Below are 17,903 nucleotides of genomic sequence, written 5' to 3' on the forward strand. Positions count from 1 at the left end.
GATGTACACATCCAATAATTTCATTATCCATTCTTCAGTTGATGGATATTTGGGTTGATTCCATGTCTTAGCTATTGTGAATTGAGCTGCAACAAAGATGGGGGGTACAAATATATCCTTCACAAGTTGATTTAATTTCCCTTGGGTAAATTCCCAGGAGCATGATTACTGGGTCATATTGTAGGTCTATATTCAGATTTCTATCTCCATACTGTCTTCCACAGTGGCTATCCCAGTTTACATTCCCACTAACAGTGAATTAGGTTACCTTTTTTCCCCAAATCCTCACTAGCATTTGTTGTATGCTGATTTCTGTACGAAAGCCATTCTAACTGGGGTGAGGTGAAACCTCATTATGGTTTTGATTTGCATTTCCCTAATGGCTAGTGATCCCAAGCATTTTTCCATGTGTCCATTGGCCATTTGTATTTCCTCTTTTGAAAAGTTGCTAAGTTCTTTGCCCATTTCTTTACCATTTGTTTATTTTCTTGTTGTTGAGTTTCTTGAGCTCTTGGTATATTCTGGAAATTAATCTTTTATCAGTTGCATAGTTTGCAAATAATTTCTCCCATTCGGTTGGTTGCCTCTTCACTTTACTGAGTGTTTCTTTTGCAGTACAGAAGATTCTCAATTTGATGCAATCTCATTTGTTGATCTTGGCTTTGATTGCCTGGACCCCTGGGGTCTTTTCCAAGAACTCTTTGTGCCAATGTCTTGCAGGGTTTCCCCAATGTTCTCTAGTAATTTGATGATATCAGGTCACAGATTTAGGTCTTTAACCCATTTTGAGTGGATTTTTGTGTAAGGTAGGGATCTAGTTTCATACTTCTGCACAAGGACATCCAGGTTCCCAGCAACCTTTTTTTATAGAGACAGTCCTTAATCCAGGCATTCCTTCATCAAATATAAGTTGGTTGTAGATGGTTGGTTTGATTTCTGGCATTTCTATTCTGTTCCATTGCTCTATCCACTCTGTTTGTGTACCAATACTAGGCTGTTTTGATTATAACTACCCTGTAGCATGTCTTGAAATCTGGCATTATGATGCCTCTAGCTTTGTTTTTGTTGTATAAGATTGCTTTATCTATCCGGGGTCTCCTGTGATTCCATATGAATTTCAGCATCATTTTTTCTAGATCTGAGAAGGATGTCCTTGATGTTTTGATTGGTATCATGGAATCACATTGAATCTATAAATGGATTTCAGTAGTATTTTGATATAGATTCTTCCAATACATGAATATGGAAGATTTTTCCATTTTTTGGTATCTTCTATTTCTTTCTGGAATGTTTTGTAATTCTCATAATAGAGAACTTTGATGTTGGTTAAACTTATTCCAAGGTATTAAATTAAATTTGTTTTTTAGCTATTGTGAATAGCTCTTAGTAGTTCTTCCTCAGCCATGGCATTGTCTGTATATACAAAGGCTATTGATTTTTGTGTGTTGATTTTATATTCTGCCACGTTACCAAACTCTTTTATGAGTTACAATAGTCTCTTAGTGTAGTCTTTTGGATCCCCTGTATATAGAATTCTGTGGGGAGCAACTCGGACTAGACTGTTACTGGAATTAAGACTTATTCTATGCATCTGCTCTCCCACAATATGGCGCTGGGAGAGAAGTAAACAGCTTCCGCACAGCTGCCTCCAGTTCAACCAATTAACTGTAGGACTTGCTCCTGATTGGAGAGCAGCATACTCGGCGTGTGGGCAGCCGAGTTGGGATTGGCGGAGGAGGACTATAAAGGAGGAGAGAGACGGCATGCACCGGGAACATCTATGGGGAACATCTAAGGGAACCCGTGCAGCCCCCGAGAAGAGCCGGCCGGCGGTGTGCCGCTCCCCTGCGGAAGTGGGGAATGTGGCCAGGGGGAACTGCCCTTCCACGGAGGTGGAAGGGATAGTAGCCAACCCGGGAAGAACCAGCAGCAAACCCGGGGAGGGCCGAGCAGACGAAAGAACAGCGCAGGGTCCTGTGTCGTTCCTCCACGAAGAGGGGGAGCGACAGAATTCTGTCATGTACAAATAAGAATAGTTTGACTTCCTCCTTCCCAATTTGTATCACTTTGTTTTGTTTTGTTTTGTTTTCTTGCCTAATGGCTCTTCCAAAAACTTCTAGGTCTATATTGAATAGCAATCATGAAAGTGGGCATTATTGTCTGGTTCTGGATGTTAGTGGGAATGCTTCCAACTTTTCCCCCCTTCAATAGGATGCTGTCTGTAGTTTGTCATAAATGGTCTTTATTGTATAAAGGAATATTCTTCCATATCCAGTTTGCTTAAAGTTTTCATCATGAAAGAATGTTATATTTTATCAAATACTTTCTCTACATCTATTGAGATAATCATATGGTTTTTATTCAGTTTGTTTATGTGAAGTATCATATTGATTTTGTGAATGTTGAAGCATCCCTGCATACCAAGGATTAATCCCACTTGGTCCAGATAAATGATCTTTATGATGTTGCTGGATTTGATTAGCTAGCATCTTGTTGAGGATTTATGCACCTATATTCATCAGGAAAATTAGTCTGTAGTTCTCTTTCTCTGTTGTCTCTTTTTCAGGTTTGGGAATTAAGTTTAAAATGGCTTCATAGAAGGAGTTTGGGAGGATTCCCTCACTTTCAATTGTTTTGAATAGCTTGAGAAGAATTGGAGTTAGTTTATTATTATTATTATTATTTATTTGACAGATAGTTAGTGAGAGAGAGAAAGAGAGAGAGGTCTTCCTTCCGTTGGTTCACCCCCCAAATGGTTGCTATGGCCAGCACTGTGCCAATCTGAAGCCAGGAGCCAGATGCTTCCTCCCGGTCTCCCATTCAGGTGCAGGGGCCCAAGTTCTTGGGCCATCCTTCACTGTCTTCCTGGGCGACAGCAGAGAGCTGGACTTGAAGAGGAGCAACTGTGACTAGAACCCAGCACTCTAGTTTTTTCTATGTCTGGTAGAATTCAGCAGTGAAGCCATCCAGTCCTGAGCTTTTCTTTGTTGGGAGGGTCTTTATTACTGATTCAATTTCTGTCTTCATCATTGGTCTGTTTAGGTTTTCTATGTCTTCATAGTTCATTTTAGGTAGGTTGTATGTGTCCAGGAATCTTTGTACTTCTTATAGGTTTCCCTATTTGTTAACATACAGCTCTTCATTGTAATTTCTGACAATTTTTTTTTAATTTCTGTGCTATCTGTTGCTATACTTCCTATTTCATGTCTAATTTTATTGATTTGAGTCCTCTTTCTTTCTTTCTTTCTTTTCTTTTTCTTTTTCTTTTTTTTTTTTTTTTTGTTAGTTGGGCCAAAAGTGTGTCGATTTTGTTTATTTTTTCAAAATCCAGCTCTTCATTTTGCTGGTCTTTTGTAGTGTTCTTTTGGATTCAACTTTGTTGATTTCTTCTCATTTTACTTATTTCTCTTTTCCTACTTGTTTGGGGGCTGGTTTACTGTAGTTTTTCTAGATCCTTGAGATGCATTGATCATTTATTTGGTGCCTTTTCAATTTCTTGATGTAGGCACCTATTGCTATACTTTCCTCTTAACACTGCTTTTACTATATCCCATAAGTTTTTATATGTTGTGTTATCTTCATTTGCTTCCAGAAAGTTTTGATTTCTTCTATAACCCACTGTTCATTCAGGAGCATGCTGTTCAGTCTCTATGTGTTTGCATATATTTCTAGAGATTCCTGAATTGCTGATTTCTGGCTTCATTGCATTGTGATCTGAGAAGATGCATGGTATAATTTGATTTTTTTTAATTTGCTGAGACTTGCTTTATGGCCTAGTCAATATGGTAAATTCTAGAGAAAGTTCCATGCACAGGTGAGAAGAATATGTATTCTGCAACTGTAGGATGAAAAGTTATGTAGGTATTTTTGGCCTATAGTATCGATTATATCTGGTGTTTCCTTGTTGATTTTCTGTTTAGTTGATCTGTCCATTGCTGGGAGTGGAGTGTTAAAGTCTCCCAGTAGTATTGTATTTGTATCTAAGTCTCCCTTTAAGTTCCTTAACATTTCTTTTAAATAGCTAGGTGCCTTGTAATTAGGTGCATATGTTTATAAGTTAATCTTCCTGTTGAATTGATCCCTTAATCATTATATAGTGCCCTTCTTTGTCTCTTTTAACAGTTTTTGTGTTAAAGTCTATTTTGTTTGATATTAAAATGGCTATGCTAGCCCTTTTTTTGGTTTCTGTTAGCATGGAATATCTTTTATCCAATCTTTGACTTTTAATCTGCATGCACCTTTGTTGGAAAGATGTGTTTCTTGTATGCAGCAAATAGATGGGTTTTGTTTTTTAATCCATTCGGCCAGTATGAGCCTTTTAACTGAGGAGTTTTTTTTAAACTATCTTCCCCTAGACTAAAGCAGTAAACTCCCTCCCTATTCTGCCATCTTGGAATATCTCTTACTGTAAATTTCCCTTATTCTTATTTTGAATATCTTGTGTTCTTCCTCTTTTCTTGTTCTTCTTTTGAGTGTGGCAATTTACTCTGATAATATTTTCTTATTTCTATTTATTTCCATTTCATATATCTGCTTTTCTGGTGAGCTTTGTACCTCAACATGGTTTGACAATAGTAATTATCCTTTTGTTTCTTTATGTAGAACCCCTTTAAGTATCTTTTGTAAGACAAGTTGGGGGGTGGTAAGTTCCTTAAGTTTTTTGGAACATCTTTATTTCTCTTTCATTTATGAAAGATAGCTTTGCTGGGTATATTCTATGGCTATATATACGGAATATATATTATATATATGGAATATATATGGAAGTTTTTTTATTTTTATTTTTTATTTTTTCAGAACCCAGAATACATATTCTATTCTATTCCTGGCTTGAAGCATTTCTGCTGAGAAGCCTTAGTCTAATGGGAACCCTCTTCAGTGTGAACTGGTACTTTTCTCTTGCAGATTTTAGAATTTTCTTTCAGTTGTATTGGGAGTTTATAATGTGTCACAGTGATGATCTTTTCTGTTTGCATACATTTGGGTTCATATGGGCCTCCTGTGCTTGACTATGCAAATCTTTGTCAATATTTGGGGATTTTTTTTAACTATTGATGTCTTAAAATTATTTATGCCTTTATCTCTCATCCTTCAAGATTTCTCAATATTCAGTTTTTTTAGGGTTTAATGGTGTCCAAAATATCTCAAAGTTTGCCTTCATTTTTTAAAATCTCACATGGATGGCAGGGACCTAAGCACTTGGCCATCATATGTTGCCTCCCAGGACACTAGAATCAGAAGCAGAGCTGGAACTCAAACCCAGGCACCCTGAGATGGGGTACAAACTACCAAGCAATGTCTTAATAATTGCTGCACCAATACCAGTGCTTTCCGCCTCAGATATTTTCTTTCTTCTGCTTGATCTACTGTTGTTGAGTCTTTCAGTGTATTTTTATTTGTCTTACTTTTTCATTTCTAAAATTTTCATTTTGTTCTTTATCAATATCTCCATCTCTGCTGAATTTTTCATTTTTATTATGCAAAGTTTTCCTTATTCTGTCTGAATTCTCTTGTATCTCTTTGAATATCTTCATTATCATTCTTTTGAGTCCTTTATTAGGCATTTTATCATTGTCCTTTTTGTTTGTACTGATGTGTTATTGTGTTCTCTTTAGGGCTTCTTATTGCTTTGCGCTTTCATACTTCTTGTGCTTCTATGTTGATATAAATGTATGTGGCATATCATTTGTCTCTTTCACTTTTAAAGAGTGGGGTTTGTACTGAAAGACTTTTTCCAAAGACATATCTTCAACTGTCAAGGTAGTAGGCTACTTTCACTTTAGTTACATTTGTACACATTATTGTAGTCCTGTACCTTCTGTTATAATCAATGGCAGCAGTGGCGGGGGTGTGGGGGGAATGCTCTGAAGTCATTGGGGTTGCCTATGTCCTGAGGATTGTGGCAGGGTCAGGGACATAGGTGCACAGGCTCATAATCCTGGCAATGTCATATAAGTCTAGGCAGTGATCTGCATTTGTGGAGCTAGGTCCTAGGTCCCAATGTGGTTTCCAGTTCTATCATTCACCCATTCACCAAATATGTGCTTGGTCAAGGGAGCACCAACACACCGCAATGACAAGGTACTATGTCCTTTTCATGGCCAAATACAATGGTTGCATGGTCAGGAAACTCTACTGTCAAATTATTTGGGTGGATATACAGTCCCATCAGCAGCCATCAGGGCGGGGGCAGATGTTGGAGATCCTTTGTTGGCAATCCTGGTGCATGTTGTTGATCCCAGTGGTGGCAAGCACCCCCAGGTAGGAGGCAAATGTGATAGAATAGGGAGTAGGGTCCCAAGTCTCAAGAGGAAACAGCCTTTTCTTGTAGAAACTTTGAGACAGAGTCCCCCATTTATTTTTGAATTCCCTTTTTCTTGTGATACAGAGTGCTGTATGGGTAAGTATGACTTGGTTTAATTTGTGAGGTCTACTTGAGGATGCAGTTTTGTTGTTGTTGTTGTTGTTGTTGTTGTTTTTTGCTAGTGTGGTAAAATGTCTGTTGGGCCCCAGTGATGGGGATATGGAGGGACTCTGTTCCTTAGGGCAGTATGGATTCTAACAGTGACACCTCTCTCAAAATGACAGCCAACTGCTGCAGCCTGTGTTCCAGAGGTGGGGAGCGACAAAGCTGTGTATATTCCTGGTAACTTCCTTTAATTGGTCCAAGCCTGGGACAACTGTTGATCCCTCCAGTAGCTAGCATTGCCAGCATAAGGTGTCCGCAGAGACTGGCTTTGCTGAGGCTTCCCTGTTTACCCCTTTCCTCTGCAATGAGAAGGAGAATTTCCCCTAGTCCTGGGGCCTGGGTTGCAGTTGCCAGTTGGCTTTTTCTACTTTCTGTGATGCCAACCCATATCTCATGGTTCAACAAATTTCCCAATCTGCTTGCTGAGTTCTTCCTCAGTCATTCACCTGGAAATGTAGTTATTTATTGTTTTTGTTCTCTTTAAAGGTGAAGGTAAATGTTAGGCACTCTTATTTGGCAATTGTGAAAGCCTCCTGGTTTATATTTCTTATGAAATTTCTCATTTTGTTCAATCATTCTCCTAGTTTTGTTTAGTTGTCTGTATTTCCTTGCTTCTCATTGGGTTTAAGGTGATTATTCGGGTGCTCACTACAGAAGCAGATGCTCAAATTGTAAAGATACGGACTGACCATGGCCCCTGCTCAAGCATGACACACAAATTTGTGAAGGGATTCATATTTCTTTTTGTGGCACAGAGGGTTAAGCCATGGCTGCACACACCACCAGCATCCTGCCTCTAAGTCCTAGTTGGAGTCTCAGCTGCTCTGCCTCCAATACAGCTTCCTGCTAATGCAATTGGGTCAGCAGCAGATGATGATACAAGTACTTGGGGCCCTGCTACCCATGTGGGAGACTGGATGGAGTTCCTGGCTCCTGAATTCAGCCCTGGCTGTTACGGCCATTTGAGGGATGAACCATCAGGTGGAAGATCTCTCCTTCTCTCTATTGCTCTGCCATTCAAATAAATAAATCATTTTTAAAAATTATTTTGAGTTATTTTTCACACCACTTATAGATCTTTCTTTGGGATCAGTTACTGGAGTATTATTAGTTTTCTTGGGGGTGGGGTCATGTTTTTCTGATTTTTCATTATCTGCACAGCCTTAAATTGGTGTCTGTGCATTTGAAGGAGAAAGCATCTCTTCCAGTCTTTACTAACTGGTTTTGTCAGGAATGGGCCTTCTCTTGCTGGGTCACTGGGATCATGGGATTGCCTACAGTGCTGTAGTCAAGTGGGGTTGGAGCTAGGTCATGTGGCTGATGAGTCCACAGTTGGCCAGCCTGTTTATACTGGGTATGGATCCTTGGCAGTCTCTAGGTGGTCTAGGCTGCCCCAAGTACCTTGGCTGGTGCAGGAATGAGGATCTGCTTCAGGGTTCTTAAAGACAGGCCTTTTACCAGGTGTACAAATCAAATGTGGCTTCCTCTGAATCCCTGAGCGAGCTCCCACTGACTTGGCTAAGCAGGCCATATTGGCTCCCTGCCCCCAACTGATTAGATGGGCTCGAATCTGGTCATGAGGCTGTTTCCAGTTACACAGCTAAAATCAAGTTTTTTTTTTTTTTTTTAAAGAGATTTATTTATTTGTAAGTCAGAGTTACACAGAGAGAGGAGAGACACACACACAGAGAGAGAGAGAGAAAGAGAGAGGTCTTCCATCGATGGTTCACTCCCCATTTGGCCTCAACGGCCAGAGCTGCGCCGATACGAAGCCAGGAGCCAGGAACTTCCTCTAGGTCTCCCACGAAGGTGCAGGGGTCCAAGGACTTGGGCCATCTTTTACTGCTATCCCAGGCCATAGCAGAGAGCTGGATCAGAAGAGGAGCAGCCGGGACTAGAACTGATGAGCTGGATCAGAAGAGGAGCAGCCGGGACTAGAACTGTTGTCCATATGGGATGCTGGTGCTTCAGGCCAGGGCATTAACCCACTGCACCACAGCGCTGGCCCCAAAATCAAGTTCTCTGGGTCTGTCCCTGGGGACTCAAACATACATAACACTATCACCACCACCACCAGGTATCTCACTGGGAGTAGGTCTTCTTTAGCCTTCAGCAAAAAGGGACTGGAGCAGGGTCTCTGGGTCACTTGGGAATTTACAGCCAACAAAAAGATCAGCAGACCTATCATATCAGGCATAAGTGGGTTTAACTCTTAGATCCTTGGTGGATGGTTCTGGTAGCAAAACCCAAGCCAAACAGGGCTAATTGAGTTCCTTGAGGTCAGGGCCTTTTCTAGTTATAGACTATGGACAACAGTCTACCAACCTGCTTACTGGGCATGGTAATACCTTCTCAAAATAGCGCTCCTAGGCCTTGGACTCTATCAGGGCTTCACAATCTCCTATCTGGATCCGAAATCTCCCACAAAGGTGCTTTTGTCTGTGGGTAACTGCTAAATTATGGTTAATGCAGGAATACAAATATGGGAGTTGTTTTTTCCTACCATCTTGGTGACTTCACTCTCCTTCCTCCTCCACTGAAAAAAATCCATTATCCATTCAATATGTAACTTCTTAATATTTACTGCGTGTATATTATTTAAATATATTGTTGGGACTCAGGTGAATTATAAAGCATACTCCCTCCCATAGAATCTAACGATCTAAGGAGACAAAAATAAATGATATAAATATCCATTCAATATAATAATTTAGTACATATCATAAGGCAGTCCATACATAATCAACAAATTTTATATTTTTAGAAGTGAACTGAGGAGTCCATCCAGTGGCAGATGTAATTTTAGAAATTCTCTGATTCAGATTCAAATTGCTTTACTAAGGCTACATTTAATAGTGTCAGATTTCATCTTGACTTCTAGATGAAGCAGGAATATACAAGTCCCAATACAAAGGAGAAAAAGTACAATTATCTTGTTAGCTAATTCATTATAGCTTATGTTGCATCATGGAAAAAGCAAATGATAGACCAATAGAATGACTTTTTGAGAAACCAGGCTTTCAGAAAACTAGCACGTGCTAAAGGCCTTTAACATAAATTCATTTTCATGGTCCTTTTTTTCCATTTAACCTATACATTAATAAAAACAGAATAATCTGCCAGAGAAGTAATTCTGGTTTCTTTTCCCTTTTATTTTATAAATATTAAGCACTCCATAGAAACAGCTGTTAAACTCAAATTATAAACCTCATCTACTTGTCATTAACATCCTCTTTAATGACCAATCAGATCAATGTTTTTGTTAAATAATCCATAGAATAAGTAATTCATTTTTTAAATCATAAACACTAAATGTTAAAAATAGTAACAATGAGAAAATATAAAAATATTAAACTATTCTACTTTTTAATGGACAAAGTTTTGCATAAGTTATCTAAATTACAAATCAGTTTCAAAATAGTACTTATAAAATTCTGCCTATTGGAAATAAATTTAAATTGAAACACTTTAGGAACTACTTTGTATGTAAAATAGTATTATATTTTCTGGACTAAAATATATATATTCGATAAAATCATTCCAAGATACTTATTCCATAACACCTGTTAGCCACAATTGTGCTTTTTATAATATCATTTAGGAAAGGTTGTTATCTAAGTTGTTCATGTGTAATAAGCCCAAAGTCTCTTGGGAATGTAATTACCTGGTTTGTTTTGAATCACACTGTCTGCAGTTAAGTCTAGGGTTTTAATAAGGTCTACAAGGATTAGAACCAGTCAACAGATAAATTATGAAACCTACAGTAAACTTAGAGAATAGAAGAAAAAGACCAAGTCATGTGGGAAATCGGGGTATTCCTACAACACTGTGGAATATTATTCACAGCTATATCAAGTGTATGACTGAAAACCAGGATATACACAGTGAAACTAAGAATGGTTTGTCACCTAAGGAAAAAAAATAGCATATGCTTTTCAACATGTGAACTTTTCCAACAGAAATAGGAAGATGTTCATCTATAGCTAACAGACGGAGTAAAGTGTGATTGGGTTTTTGTCCTTAAAATGGAAACATTTTACCATTTTTTAGTTTATAACATCTTGGGCCCCTAACGCTATAAATTGTTTTTTTTTTGTTTTGTTTTTTTTTTTTTTTTTAGATTTACTTACTTGAGGGCCGGCGCCGCAGCTCACTAGGCTAATCCTCCGCCTTGTGGCGCCGGCACACCGGGTTCTAGTCCCGGTCGGGGCGCCGGATTCTGTCCCGGTTGCCCCTCTTCCAGGCCAGCTCTCTGCTGTGGCCCGGGAGTGCAGTGGAGGATGGCCCAAGTACTTGGGCCCTGCACCCCATGGGAGACCAGGATAAGTACCTGGCTCCTGCCATCGGATCAGCGCAGTGTGCCGGCCGCAGTGGCCATTGGAGGGTGAACCAACGGCAAAGGAAGACCTTTCTCTCTGTCTCCCCTCTGTCCACTCTGTCAAAAAAAAAGATTTACTTACTTGTGAGATACAAAGATCTTCCATCCACTGGTTTATTACTCAAATGCTACAATGGCCAAGGTTGAGCCAGGCTGGAGCCAGGGGCTTCATCTGGGTCTTCCATGTGGGTGGCAGGGGCCCAAACAACTTTGGCCATCTTTTGCTGCTTTGCCTAGCCTATTAGCAGTGATCTGGTCAGAAGTAGAGCAGCCAGGACACCAAAGAGCACCCAGATGGGATACCTGCATTACAGGCATCAGTTTAACCCTATACACCACAGCGCTGGCCCCATGGCTGATTTTTAGTGTTTTTCTTAGATGCTGTCTGAAAGTACATATATATTTTTCTAAATATTTAGTCATTTGAGAGATTTTCCATGTGTTGGTCACTCCAAATGACTAAAAAGCTGTTGCCTGGCAAGGCCAAGGCCAAGACCTAGGAACTACATCCAGGTCTCCCAAGTAGGTGGCAGGGCCCAGCACTTTAGCAGGAAGATGGATTGCAGGCAGAATAGCTGGGACTCAAACCTGTACTCAATACTTGGGATGTGATTGTCATAAATGACAGCTTAATCTGCTGCAACAGAGCACCACTTCTTGAAAGTATTAAAAAAAAATCTTAATAGAATTCTACAATACCAACCTACACTGAGGCTTAAAATAAAGAGAAAACACAGGAAATTTCCTTGATGGAAGAAACAAACCCAAATCTAAAGCAATGAGGTAGTTACCTCAGAAATTAACCCCCCATCTGATTCAGAGAACTTATTCATAGAATTAAGCTCTCACCATGTATCATGAAAAAGAAATCTACACAAGATCAAAAAGTGAATTTCAGATCCTAAATATTGTGTTTAACATTTTCCCAACATGTGATTCAAGGGAAGTGTTCTTGACTATCACAATTATTAAGGACTAAGAGGTAAAAAACTTTTGATTAACTAATTTAAAATTCTATGACCTCCATTCAACATCCTTTCCTACAGTTATTTTTCAGTCTCACTAGTTTTCCTGAGAAGACAATATTATGACCAGCTCATGAACACTGTGATTTCAGAAATCACATGATTAGGATCTAAGAAATGTTTTTGATCATAAACCAGTTCTGTGTAGTTTGGATCCTCATGACTCCTCCAGGGTTTGCATCATTTCTGCTAAGTCTCTAGGATCACATAGAGATCAGGCCTTGGAATAAAGGCAGCCGCAGCCTAGCTGGCACTTGGAGGGCTCTAACTGAAGTCTTTAACACAATGCTAGTGTTAAGGGTCATAGGCTCTATGGTATCATGTTTTGTTTTTTAAAGATATATTTATTTGAAGGTCAGAGTGAGAGAAATAATCTTCTGTTGGTTTACTCCCCAGATGGCCCCAACAGCCAGAAACTTCCTCTAGGTCTCCCATGTGGGTGGCAGGGATCCAAGCACTTGGGCTCTCTTCCATTGCCTCTCCAAGTGCATTGGCAGGGAGCTGGGTTGGAAGTGGAGAAGATGTGCCCATATGGGACGCTGATGTCACAGGGAGTGGCTTTACGCACTGTGCTACAAGGCCAGCCCCAGATACCTTGCTTTTTATGAATGGATTTAGAGCCCAGTTCCCAGAAGTAAGCAAAGTTATTTCTATATATATATATATATATAGAAATATATATATGAAATGTGCCAGGATGATTTTACAAAGTATTGTACAGTTCCCAAATACAAACCTCTTAAACTTAATATCGTTGGCTAAGCAGAAGGGCTGTTGGGGATCTAACACTGTTTAGATTCTTTGTTATAATTTACTCTGAATTTGAAAGTCCAAGAAATATTTTAAAAGGTGAAATGGATATTGAATCATTTTCTCACTGCTGTTTTGGAGACTGCAATTTATTTTACATTCTATCAGATTAAATCTTCTGACTATATGAAATCTGTCTTTAACTTTATCTCCTTAAATGTGAACTTTGGAGACATGAAGTATAATCATATAAACCAAGGGTTGATTTTACTAGTAGGGTGTGTAATGAACAAAAAGTAAAATCGATTGAATGTTTATGGATTAAATGAGTGTGCTTCATAGCTTACCTAGAATTAAACAATGCACCAAATAAAATTTTAGGTTTATTTTATGTTTAATGAACTGTTTAACATTTTACAAATCTTCAGATTATTACAGTTTTCAGCAGTAAATGTGGTAGTAATGGCAATAAATACACTGAATTGTGAATTTCTCTGAAAAGAATACAAAACATAAAAACACTTGGAAACAAGAAGGCCAAATGTCAATTCTAGATCTGAAATGGAAATTAATACAGACAAATCCCTTCATGATGCTGGTGCATGGGGAAATAAGTAACTCATATTTTACAAATCAATGTGTTACCTTGAACTTCACCTTTCTGTGAAGTTTGGAGGGACATCATTTTACATACAGATCTCTAAAAACCCATAATATGCATTGATACCAGAGAATTCAAACACAGCAAGTAATCTGAAAACGATTGCCAAAGCAAAGAAGTACTTTCATTCCTCAACATTTGTGATCTTTGTGGTATACTACTATAAAAGGGCATAATCCCTATACAACTGCATAAAGTCATAAAAATTGATTTTTATAAAGTCTCAAAAGATCATTATGTATTCAAAAGTTACATATAGCTGTGCTTTTTAGTGAATGAACCCATCAGTTAATTGAGGGAAGTTTTGCCTTCAAGATATATCCAAAGTATGTAAAAAGGATCCACAAATGTTAACAATTTATGGCCAAAATTATCTAGGCTTACATTTGCAGAAAACCTCTTGGCTTTCAATTTAAAAATTTAAGAAAGTAGTGAATATTGTTGGTTTATTGTCACTTGGGTTAAGAAAAAGTAGATGGCTTCAATTTTTAACAGGAAATCTTTGAACTACTCACAAATAAGGAGTCACACTCTTCTGATCATTAGAAAAAGATAAATTGCCTCAAATTCCCAATTGAAAACAGCATGTGCAGTGTAAAAAAGCATAAACCAAGTAAGTAGTTCTAGAAAAGCCCTTGGAATACACTGTTTCATTTCCCTTCCACAAAAAAACAAAGTGACACAACTGAATGGTGCAACCTTATAATATTATATGTATTCTATTACCAAGTGGAGATGAAATATTTTTACTTGAAGGTGAGAAAAATACTTAAAATGTTGAGGAAATGCAACATTTTGCTATACAGTTTCTAAATTCACTCCAACATAAACATTTATCAATATACTGGTTTTAAAAAAAATTAAACCCACAAAAGAAGGAGATAAATGTTACTTACATGCAAAGTTCATTGTTCCAACATGAAACACTAGGTCTATGTTTTTTAAATAAAAAACTGCACATCTGTTTAACTTGGCTAACAGAAAATGTACAATTACAAAAGATGTTATTATATCCTTCTAATAATGCGATTCTATAGCAAAGGCACTTCAGCAGAGCACTATCCCTTAACCCTTTCCAAATCATTTTCATTCATGCTGCTTTTATCTTTCTGTGTAAGACCAATAAGAAGCCTCCTCCAAATATGAGCCTTATCATTACTCAAAAAAAAAAAAAAAAAAAGCCAAGGTACTACCCAAAACATTTATCATTTCCATGGATTGGGGTAATCTATCACAAGCATTTGCCAGGGTCTTTACATTCTTTGGGTTAATACATAAAGGTAGGTGATTTACCTGAAAGGACAACTGTTTTAGAAGTGGTTATAGGAAAAAAATTGGCTGAAGGCTAACATTTTGGTGTAGGAAAAAAAAAATGTTGTAGTTCATTGTACATGTATCTACAGTCTTACTAAAGCTCATGTGACTATTTTGGTTCTCTCAACTTGTTTATGTTGCTTAGGTATTTAAGTTGCTCCCATGTTGAATGTCCGAGGATGAGAATTAAAGCAGTTTTAGTTTTATTTATCCCTTAAAAGGAAAAGGAGAGGTGCTTCACACATTTGCCTTCATGGAAATTTTCAGAAAAAAAAAAATGGGGTAGGTTGACTTTAATTAACAAGGACTTTTTATTTTTAGAACACCTGAATTATTATTCAGAGTTAAAAACATAATTAAAAACAGTTCTTGAATGTGTTCACACTGAATTCTGTACTAAATTATTTCCAAAAAATGCTGGACCATAAATGATTAAACAAAAACTTTCACTTTTCTCCTGAAATGGAAAGTGTTTTCTTCAAACATGTTTCACGAATGCCACCATCTGAATTCCCAGATACTATCCTGAAGTTATTTTTTTAAGATTTACTTATTTGAAAGAGTTGGAGAGACAGATCTTCCATCCACTAGTTCACTCCCCAAATGGCCAGGCTGGGCCAAGCTGCAGCCAAGAACTTCATCAGGTATCCCACACAGATGACAGAGGCCCAAGCACCTGGGCCATCTTCCACTGACTTCCCAGGCACATTAGCAGGAAGCTGAATGAGAAGAGCAGCAGCGACTGGCACTGGTGCTCTGATATGGGATGCTGGCATTCTAAATGAGGGTGTAACTTGATGAGCCACAATGCTGATCCCCGAAATTGTTTTTGAGCCTCTGGAAAATGGCCTTTTTTCCTGTTCATTAACATTTCAGACAAAAGGGTGAAATGTCTACATCCTTTATCTCACATATTTTAATGTTTTGATGTTCATAAGAAACTTCTACGTCATTGATTTTTTTAAAACATCAAGTTTGATAGCCATTTAAGTGACTAAATTTGTTTTGGAATAGAAGAAATACATTTAAATTGGTAACGTATCAGTGAGCCTTAAACTGTCTTTTTCTTTTTTTCAGTTTGGAAAAAGTTTTCCTGGACAATTAAGCTCATTTATTTTTGAGAGAGGGAAAAAAATTGAAAATAAAACTTGGATAATTTCCAAGTAAGATCTTATTGGGTAAAGTTATATCCAAAAATAACTAAGAGCTTGCATCTCTCTCCCTGACAACCAGTTTTGGGATGATACAATATGCATGCTGTTTCTATCAATTAAAAATGTTATTTGGTCTTTAAACTCTAGAATGACATCAATCCAGAACATTTATCAAGCTATTTTCAAGTGTAGGCAGAGAAGAACACAGTAACATTTCACAGGAATTCGAAGCCTGAAAAAGAGTTTCATTTCTATTTTTGGAAGCAACTTTAGGAGTACTCATTTCATTGTTATTCTAGAGAGTCAAGGCCCATCTGGCTGACTAAGTAATGTTTTCAGATAACACCTTACACTACTTTACATTTTGAAAACTTGGATATTTCAAATTAATACCCAAAATAAATGAAAGGAATAGGCCAGAAAAAACATTCCTCAGTATCTTTCTCTCTGATTACTGAATTACCATTTTACTATCTACTCTGCTTGAGACTGCCGATGGACCTTAAGATTGCTCAGTCTCACTTCTTAAGTTCATACTGTAATTGACAACAAGAAGCAAGAACAGCACAAGACAGCAGAAACACAACCACTATTGGAATTAATTGATGGGAATCAGTGGGCGTTCCTCTCGTTTCTTCCAGATATTGGTCTTGCTGTCTCTTTTGGCTAGCGGCGGTCTGCCCCTTTTTCTAGTGGGGGATGTATTGGCTTCAAAATCTTCAACAGTGCTTTTTCTTCCCAGGGATTCTTCCCCAGGGTGCTCCATGATGACTCCACTCCCTCCATCCAGGATGTGCCTTAAAGCTGGGTCCTCAGGCGAGCAGACGGTGGTTCCACTCTCACTGCTGCTGAGGTCTAAGTCTTCTAAGTAAAGGATCTTGGGCTGATGCATGCTTTTGATAAATGTTTTCTCCCTCTCCAGCTTTCTACTTGAGTGAAGCTCATTCATATCCACCCCAGAGTCCAGGCTCGTGTCATTGCTCTGAGCTCTCTTGCCCTTTTTCAGGTCTATGAAGGAGTGTCTCACTTGTGCGACTGGCTTTCCATCAAGAGACACAAACCAGGCTCTGGGATGGGGCGAGGGCTTTCCTTTGGACAGCTCCAGGAGGGTCTGTTCTGAAATACCTTGAAGCTCTGATGAAAACGGAGTCATTACAACAGCTTCGTTTAGTGTCCCAGGAACAGAGACTGATTCCAGTAAGCTGCTGGAGTATCGGCTCCAATCTGAAGTCTGGGACGGCAAGCTCTGTTGGCCTTCGAGTACCATATCCTCTTCTCTGGCCTCTGGAGGCTGTGCGTGAGAGTGCATCGGCATTTTGGGCAGCGTCTGGGTAAAGTTCTCTCTGTTTACTGGCTCCATCAGTTGGCCATATACTAACTGTCCCTTTCTTGGCAAAGTAGCTGACTTGGCAGCGTGTAACTGCTCTGGGGTGGAGAAAAGGTCGGATGTCTGAAGGATGGCAATGGGCTGGCTGTAGATATGCATAAGCTGTTCTGGAATGTGGGAATGCCCGAATACCCCCTCGTTACCTGTGAGATACCTCTTTTCCTCTTGAGCATCACCTAATGATGAAGACACATTGTTGTTAATGTGGTTAGGCTGTCTGGACCCTACGTTGGGCTCCAAAGACTGTGTTGCGTTTCTTGAGTAAGTGTTCTGATTGACTGACAGAAACGCAACATCTTCATTGTAGATTTTAAAATTGTCCCGAGTTTTCACCATTGAAACTCTTTCTTCTGGTTCTGCATTTGCTGGCTCCTTCTTTTGAGGGCTATGTGTGGAGTTTTTGGCATTGAATAGCTGTGACTTTTCCTCAGCTTTTAATGCAACTTTGACAGAACTGATGTGATTTATGTGTGTTGTTGAAGTTGTCTGGTCTCTCTTGAGGACCTCAAGTTTAGTGATATTTCTTTCCCTCTTCTGCGGAGTACCACACTTACCCCTAGAGAGAAGGCAAAACCAAATTTAAAAGTTATGATCAAGAAAGTTCATTCTTAAAAATCACCCTGTTCTATAGGTATCACATAAGCAACGCTACTGTATAATACAACCATTTTATTTTTAATTATGTATTTTGAAGGTCGAATACTATTTCTACAAATATAATTTGGAATATACAGAATATACTAAAATGATATTTTGATGGGTCTG

The 17,903-nt window shown here is 38.6% G+C and overlaps 1 protein-coding gene and 1 pseudogene across 3 annotated transcripts in view; one reads left to right on the plus strand and one right to left on the minus strand.

The window, feature by feature from the left end:
• The first annotated feature begins 7,112 nt into the window (after positions 1–7,112).
• On the plus strand, positions 7,113–7,211 carry LOC127491893 (U6 spliceosomal RNA; annotated as a pseudogene).
• A 5,786-nt stretch (positions 7,212–12,997) lies between these two features.
• Positions 12,998–17,903, minus strand: part of FAM171B (family with sequence similarity 171 member B) — a 77,809-nt gene continuing 72,903 nt past the window's right edge. For all 3 annotated transcript variants that reach the window (XM_002712331.5, XM_051849371.2, XM_070071515.1), the window contains one exon: positions 12,998–17,694. In XM_002712331.5, the coding sequence (XP_002712377.1) occupies positions 16,350–17,694 (1,345 nt within the window). In that variant the 3' untranslated portion in view covers positions 12,998–16,349. The remainder of the gene's footprint in view (positions 17,695–17,903) is intronic.

This window comes from Oryctolagus cuniculus, chromosome 3, assembly GCF_964237555.1.
Source record: "Oryctolagus cuniculus chromosome 3, mOryCun1.1, whole genome shotgun sequence".
Taxonomy (NCBI): domain Eukaryota; kingdom Metazoa; phylum Chordata; class Mammalia; order Lagomorpha; family Leporidae; genus Oryctolagus; species Oryctolagus cuniculus.